At 27.9% G+C, this 8,878-nt stretch overlaps 1 protein-coding gene across 2 annotated transcripts in view; it reads right to left on the bottom strand.

Annotated features, from left to right (window-relative positions):
• Window positions 1-7,557: 7,557 nt before the first annotated feature.
• LOC111634278 (thymidylate kinase-like) overlaps window positions 7,558-8,878 on the bottom strand; it is a 39,540-nt gene continuing 38,219 nt past the window's right edge. For both annotated transcript variants that reach the window (XM_023379013.1, XM_023379014.1), the window contains exon 6: window positions 7,558-8,063. In XM_023379013.1, the coding sequence (XP_023234781.1) occupies window positions 8,040-8,063 (24 nt within the window). In that variant the 3' untranslated portion in view covers window positions 7,558-8,039. The remainder of the gene's footprint in view (window positions 8,064-8,878) is intronic.

Here is an 8,878-nt window from a genome sequence, read left to right as displayed (position 1 = left end):
CTGTGGTGTGTCTAAAGTATTCCTAAACAAATTATATGACAATTTATCACAAGGAGAAAACTATATTAATATTGAGTATAATGATTATATTGTTTATATTTGAATTTAAAATTTATTCTTATTCTAATATATATACACAACATTAATTTGTTTATTTGTTTTAAACATGTAAGGTAATGCCAAATAACAGTCTGTAAAAACTCCATAAAAAATATTAATCCTAAATATAATTAAATTTTTCTCTCATTAGTGTTTACTCAAAGATGGACAATTCAGGCATTTCATTTACTGATTTTTCAATGCAAAGCATTAGAATATTAAGGCAATATAACACTGATTACAATTTTACTCATTAAGAACAACCCTGACAGAACAAATTTTGGTAAATGTAAATAAGTGAAAGATAAAAAATGATGCCCCCCACCTCTACTACTGATTATAAATTAAGAATCATTCAAATCCAAATCTCTTTTAGAATAAACAACTGACATCTTACCATATGGCAAGATACTAGCCAGAAATTCACTCTTAAATTTATGAATCCACTTAGACAATAAATTATCTCTCCATAAGCTGATATAGTCTAAAATGTTTGTCATTAATGATACAAAATCTGTAATTTGCATCCTTTCCGTTGAAATGAAGTGTAAAAGTTTATTGAGAATAATCTTTATATATCAAAATATTGTAAATAAAATTAAATAATAACAAAATACAACATAAAATTTAAATATTTTCATTATAATAAGTACAATTTTAGGAAAAATAAAAATTACTTAGTTTACAATAGCAAAACATTATCAAAATAGAATGCTGTAAATTGGAATACAAACATTTACAAATGTATGTGAAATTATTCAAGTTATTCACTTTAATATTTATCCAGGTGAAAAAATATCTGTTTAGCACTGTACAATAATATACGTGATCTTTGGTGTATCAGTTTCACTACAGTATTTACAGTACAATAAATTAATTCATCCAAAAGAAACATGTATAAAACATGCAAAAGTTCTGCAAGATACATAAATTTTCCAATCAAAAACAAAATGTAAATTAAAAATGCAATGCTCACAAATTGTGATGACATACAATACCAATGTCCTCATAAAATAGCAAACATTATACAATCTGTTAATTGATAGGGCACTGTGGTAATGAATTACACTTACAAACACTACTGTGAAATGATTATACCTTATGGAAAATGAAACAAAATTTACAAGTAAAAATGTAATTTCACAACACTTTTCAGCTGTACCAAGATCAAGAAGACACAGAACATATACTTTAGCAAAATAAAACAAATTTTTGTATTAATTTATGCAATGCCATTTTTATCCTTTACAGTCAGATTTTTTTTGAACATTATGCTAAATGTTCTTAAACTGACTCCCTCCATCTTTGCACTTGAAACAGACTGAAAAAATTTACACATTGCTATAGTACTACTGTGTGAGTTTAAACATTGTAATAATTGTAATAATAAATAATTTTTAAACAATTTTTTTACTGTAAACATTGCAATGAAACATGCGGTACTGGAAAGATAACATTTATCCTGTGCCTGGATAAATGTCAAAATTTTATATACAGGCTGTTCATTTTTCGATATATTGTAAAATTCTAAATTGCTATAACTCAATATAAAGATATATAGAAAATAATAATTGTTTTAAAATTATTGTATATTGTAGCTAATGTTACAATGCAAATAAAGATGAACTATAAACATAAAAATGTTTATAGTTCAAGTTTATTTTAGTAACAACATATGTTATAATTAGTTAATGATGGCTTAGTACAAAATTTTAATAAGATACAGAACTATTGAAATATTTGGTATTTGTAGAGAAAGTATTGTAAAGGCATTTCTTAATAATGTATATATCTTCATAAGAAAACATTGTAAAAGTATTATGTATAATTATGTAAAAATAAGGATTTTTAAAAAATATTAATTATATAAAAAATATATGTCACAACCATTTCATAGGTGTTACACACATCTATGAAACTTCATTGTAATCTATTTGAATAATCTAAGTTAACTATTCTGCTGAATGTTTGTTTACATTAAAATATTTTTAATATCATCAAAGTAACATTTCAGACAATTCATTATGATAATTTAAGTGGAAAGTAATATAAAGATCAGTGTAAACAGTTGACATAATCTAGATTAATACAGCTAATATGTCTGTTTTAATCATACAGCATAAAGTTGCTTTAATATTATTATTATTATTATTAATATAAATTCTAATTTTTAGTTTATTCCTTCTGAAAACTTTTTAAAATAATTTCAAACAGATGTATATTTGGTTCACATTTTATATCATAATACAATAGAATTCACTCATTGGAATATCATAGATATCATTATCAATTGTTTAATCAAAATTAGCATATCCTAAAAATGAAAATTTATTATTATTTACAAGTTACACAACTTTTAACTGTTTTAATCTATCCTTTTAATGTCAGAGTCAATAAGATCAACTTTAGTCTTATTTACTTACCACACTTAGTGCTATCAATTGGTTGTCATCACACTATAACCAGCAAAGAAAGTTTCAATCAAAGTGATTACAAAAAGTAGATTCTACTATTTAACTTTCAAATTTCTTGCTTTTATGCTCTATATTATTGTAAAAGAAATATTCAAACTTTCATTAAAGTTTTCATGTGTGATATTTAAAAGTATTTTAATACTAAAGAATTGTTCTCAATCATTTTTTAAATACACAATTGAATTTTCCTTAGGAAAAGGACAAAGCAGTGTTATAATTACAAAAAATTTATTAAATTTTATTAAAAAAATTTTTCTTTTTATACTTGTAATTACTTTTAAGAAATTGNAAAATAAAATTTGTGTCAACATTCTTTTAATAATCAATCAAAATGCAATCTGGCAATTTGAAAATGTTACAACACATTGTGGATACTTATTAATGCAGCCACAATTCAATGTAGTAAAAATATCTGTGCAAAAATTTGTTACTTATATTTGCACAGATATTTTTAATACATAATTTATGTATAATTTCCACCAAAGAACTAATTCTGAAAAATGTTTATTAGTAGAAAAATATTCATCAGTGAAAATTCCTATCACAAAATGTTATAGGATTAATAGAACTATAGTACAATAAATTTAATTATTTTCTTTTATAATTCATAGTCAAGAAGAAAATTTGCTGTTAATTGTTTTGTTTATAAATCCTTGATACCTAAATATGATATCTAAATTCCTAGATACCCAAAAAAGTATTATAGATTTAAGTCAAATAAGAAATTTATTTGTAAGTCACTTTGTCAATTAATTGCAAATTTGTTTTTAATATGACAACTCCAAACAAGTTTTTATATTAATATTAATAAAAAATAATGATAAATAGAAGTTTGTCTAAGAAATTTAAGGCTAATGATTAATGAGACTAACTGTTTATTCTTAGTATAATTCTCAATGTACATTAGAATTTTATTTTATTGAAAATAATAAAGAAATATATTACTTAATTTTGCACAGACATTTTTATCACATTGCATCACAACTGTATTAATAAGCACCCACAACATGTGGCCCTTTTGACATTGCCAGATTGCATTTTGTTTGATTATTAAAAGAATCTTGACATGAATTTTGCATTTTGGTCTTATTGAATTGAGTTTACAGTTCCACATACATATGTTTGTTTATCCAGAATCATTGTGGCTAATGTCTGTGAAGTGAAAAACCCTGTCTAAAAAAACCTTGTTTTTACTGATTAACAGTTCTAATAAGGTAAGCACAACTTTCTCACCTTGCCCACCTTCAAAATTTCCATATTCTGTTGTCGCTCCTGTGTAAACTAAATATCCTGTACATGACTCACAAATTTTGAAGCTATATAATTAATAAAATGATTAATTTCTAAAAAATACAGGAAAACCTGTGTAAACTGGACTTGCACAGTACGGAATATTTTTTTCAGTTTGGCAGGTTTCTGTTTTATTAAGGTTCCATTTTGAACAGGTTTTACTGTATATAAAAACAATTTTTCATATGCATTTAAAAAATTTCTTATTCTCTATTTTTTATATTTTACAGTAATATTGCAATTGCTCTAATTAAAATTTGTGCATGGTAATATAAATACTATATAAAATTATAATCCACTGTAACTATGGATCATCATCATATGTTATAAATTAATCAAATCAAATGTTTTAATTCCACTTTTAAATTTTATACAATTCCATCCTGAAAATAATATTGATTGAGATTATAATATATTCTTTCTCAAGGGCCTCAGATAATTATTAGAATATTAGATTATTATTAGATAATAGAAATTACAATATTAGATAATTATGTTTATAATCGTTTTTAAATGGAATTAACATTATTTATTTATATATATAAAAATTTAATCATTTCCAATTGTATATCTTTCCATTTTCAGAAAAAAAAATTTCAATTTGTAGGCTTTTTTAACAACAATAATCATTTTTAAGAATATTTGAACAATTTTTAAACTTTGCCTTTCAACAGAAAGATAAATCCATCCAGCAAAATAAAATTTGTTCTAATGCAAACATGTTAATTTCTATTAATTAACGTACTTACAAATATTCATTTGCTTGTTAAAAAAGCAAATAAATTTTTAAAATTAACATATACACACTTTAACATGTAATATATTTGTTGCATGCGCTCCTAACAAAAAAGTTACACACCCACATAAAACTGATTATTGAAAAAGTTGACATACAGCTGCCTCAGACAGGCATGTAAATGATTACAGTTATGGTCCAATTGCATGCTAGTTAATGCCACCAGAATACCTTAAAATTGCTACCTCAGTATCTTATGAAAAGGCTTGCAGAGGCTCACAATCTTCAGAATGTTCAATGTATGTATTTTTTTTTGGCAATGTTTGAATGATAGATATGCCTATATCATGCAGTCAAAAACTCAGCTGACAGAGTTTCAGAAAGGTTGTAACATCAGACTGAGGGAAGCAAGATAGTCATTAACCAAAATGCCAGCCATCAAAGCTGTTCTGATCTAACTGTAATGAGGTGTTGGGTCAGTGGATAAATCAGGGAACACAAACATAGCAAACAGGATCCAGACACTTCAGAGAGAACACTAGGATGAAATAAGCACAAACAACTGCAATGACATCTTCTCACTATCTGGAGACACATGGAAGCCTTGCTACAAAACCTTGTCACTTTCTATAACATTTGCATGCACAAACACTGCTATGGATCATGCATACCAACATTGTTGGCTTAGTTTGCAGTGGTCCATGACAGAGAAGAATGGTCTATTATGGATTACCAATGTATTGTTTTTAATGGCAAATCCCAATTCTGTCTGGGAAAAAATGAACACTGTTTTAGTTCATGGATTAAAGCACAAATATTTCAATCCTGTCTTTACTATTGAATGACATTGGGTAAATACTTGATACCCATAGCTGGAATGCTGGTCTGGAGAGCCATCTAATTTAACAGTCAATCCTCTAGTAGTGATGCAAAGGACACTGATGACACTGTGGCATGTTCAGGAAATCCTGCACCCCACAAGTTGCCTTTCAGGGCTGTAAATAGCCATATTCCAGCAAGATAATGCTCAGCTACACACAGAGTTTCCCAAGAATGTCTCAGTCATATTGCTACACTTCTTTGGTTTGCCTAGTCTCCGGATTTGTCATACATCACACATTTGTGGGACCAGATGGAATCCAGCTTCAGTCATCTATGAGTATGAAGTATTTGGAGTGGCAGTTGAAACATCTATTATAGAACAGATATATGCCATGAATGTCTCCATGTCTCCATTGCAATAAGATCTTATTGCAATATGATCCAGTCAAGAGGAGGTCCTATAAGATATTAAAGGTCCCATTGTTCCACTGAAAATTGTTTCTTTGCTTCAATATTATAATTGCTTATTACCATTGTCATTATGTTTGCACTAATAAAGTTTCATTTGATTCCTATGCCTCCTTCAAGGTGTATAACTTTTAAAATATATCTGTTAGGATCAATAACTGAAAATGCTCATTGTTAAAGAAAATCAACCACCATGTGTTCTGATTTCTCAGATCTAGCCACAATGCAAAATTTGTGTTGTGACACTTTCAAAAATGCACTTAATGTATTTTGACATATTTAATAAGACTACAAAATAAAATTTGTGTCAACATTCTTTTAATAATCAATCAAAATGCAATCTGGCAATTTGAAAATGTTACAACACATTGTGGATACTTATTAATGCAGCCACAATTCAATGTAGTAAAAATATCTGTGCAAAAATTTGTTACTTATATTTGCACAGATATTTTTAATACATAATTTATGTATAATTTCCACCAAAGAACTAATTCTGAAAAATGTTTATTAGTAGAAAAATATTCATCAGTGAAAATTCCTATCACAAAATGTTATAGGATTAATAGAACTATAGTACAATAAATTTAATTATTTTCTTTTATAATTCATAGTCAAGAAGAAAATTTGCTGTTAATTGTTTTGTTTATAAATCCTTGATACCTAAATATGATATCTAAATTCCTAGATACCCAAAAAAGTATTATAGATTTAAGTCAAATAAGAAATTTATTTGTAAGTCACTTTGTCAATTAATTGCAAATTTGTTTTTAATATGACAACTCCAAACAAGTTTTTATATTAATATTAATAAAAAATAATGATAAATAGAAGTTTGTCTAAGAAATTTAAGGCTAATGATTAATGAGACTAACTGTTTATTCTTAGTATAATTCTCAATGTACATTAGAATTTTATTTTATTGAAAATAATAAAGAAATATATTACTTAATTTTGCACAGACATTTTTATCACATTGCATCACAACTGTATTAATAAGCACCCACAACATGTGGCCCTTTTGACATTGCCAGATTGCATTTTGTTTGATTATTAAAAGAATCTTGACATGAATTTTGCATTTTGGTCTTATTGAATTGAGTTTACAGTTCCACATACATATGTTTGTTTATCCAGAATCATTGTGGCTAATGTCTGTGAAGTGAAAAACCCTGTCTAAAAAAACCTTGTTTTTACTGATTAACAGTTCTAATAAGGTAAGCACAACTTTCTCACCTTGCCCACCTTCAAAATTTCCATATTCTGTTGTCGCTCCTGTGTAAACTAAATATCCTGTACATGACTCACAAATTTTGAAGCTTTTTACTCCAAAACAAACACGCTTGCTCAGAATGTACTGTCTGCCTTTTCATAACATAAAACTTTCATCTACACACACATTTTCATATGGAATATAAGCATATTTAAATTTGTGGCAAAAATGATCACTAACACTGCGTAATTTATGCAGTTTATCATCACCACCTGAGGCTTTATTATTGTCTGTAAAATGCAAACATGAAACATAAAGCAGAAAGTGGTTGCTCAACATTGCACTCAAAAAAAAGTGTAGAGAAAAGATCTNGGGATATAAATTCAGAACACAGTTTACCGAAACCGACACTTTTACTTACTGTTAGATACACAAAAAAAAAAAAAAAAAAAAAATGTAGAAAAAAGATCTTCCTTTTTAAATTACATACTTAGGCACAGTTTTCTAATGATACTTGTGACCATAATAAGTCCTCTGAATTCTCTAATTTCTGGATTTGTTGTTGGCTTCCAGTTTTTTATACGACTATTTTTCCATAAATTGTCACATTTCATCAAACTATCACCATACCTATTCATTTCTTCAACAATCTTGTCCACAAGTTCATCTCAAAAAAATACACTAAAGCAGTCAAATGGTATAGCATCACTCTGTAAATTACATTTGATTCCTGCTTGTCCTGTAAAATCGTTGACTTGAGGTCTTGTAAAGTTTGTACAGATCCAACCATCACTACTAAAATGCGGGTTTCACACTGTCATTTCCTCAAGCATGACATGTGATTGGTCTCTGTATCCACTAGTAGTTGGTATTTCGTGGTCAATATCACTATTACCATCACTTACAGTTTCATTTTGCATATAATTGACGTTACTGTCTAATAATTCAGACTCATCCAAACCTAAATTAAATAAACATTCAATCATTTCTGACTTATTCAGAGCACTATTTCTCCCAGCCATTGGACACAGGATAGGTAAAACTTCAAGGAGACAAGATGGGACTCTTGCTTTCATCATAGATAACACTAAAATCAGTGAAAAATGGAGGTAAAGTTCATTTTTTATTTTAATTGTAAACAGAATATGCAATAAAAAATGGGAGTTCTCATTTAAGAAAATGAGGTTTACCCCATTACCACTGATTCTAGCACCATCTATGATGAAACCCTTAGTCCCATCTTATAGCCCCCTTGAAGTCTAACATTTATGTTTTAATGATTTTCTATAGGATGCATATTTTTGAGTTATTCCACTGGATTGATTAAAATGATCCACCTACATATAATTCTGCAAATTTAATCACCTCATATACAGTCGACCCCCCTATAACGTACGTTCCTATAACGACAATTCCTATAACGTAGCGAAAAAATTGTAGAAACTTTCGTATAAAGTACCTCCTATAACGTCGTTTCGCGACAAGATTGATAGAGTCTGGACCAATAGTGGATGAGCAGCCGAACTACTTACCTCCGACCCTGCGCCACGCTACGGAGCGGCTAAATTGAGTTTGCTATCGTCTGTTTAGTATTATATATAAATTAGGTACTGTACATATAATTATATATTAATTATATATAAATTAGGTACTGTATATATAATTATATATTAACTTAATTTATTGTAACTTTATTATAATTATATATATGCTTTCTGCCGCCTGGCAACACGCTACGGAGATTTTAGGCTAGTAAGTTGAGTTTATTATCGTCTG

The sequence above is a fragment of the Centruroides sculpturatus genome, unplaced genomic scaffold, assembly GCF_000671375.1.
Source record: "Centruroides sculpturatus isolate CEXI.00-Female unplaced genomic scaffold, Cexi_2.0 scaffold828, whole genome shotgun sequence".
In the NCBI taxonomy this organism is placed as follows: domain Eukaryota; kingdom Metazoa; phylum Arthropoda; class Arachnida; order Scorpiones; family Buthidae; genus Centruroides; species Centruroides sculpturatus.
Note: the sequence above shows the minus strand (reverse complement) of the source record. Positions and strands in the feature narration are given on the sequence as shown.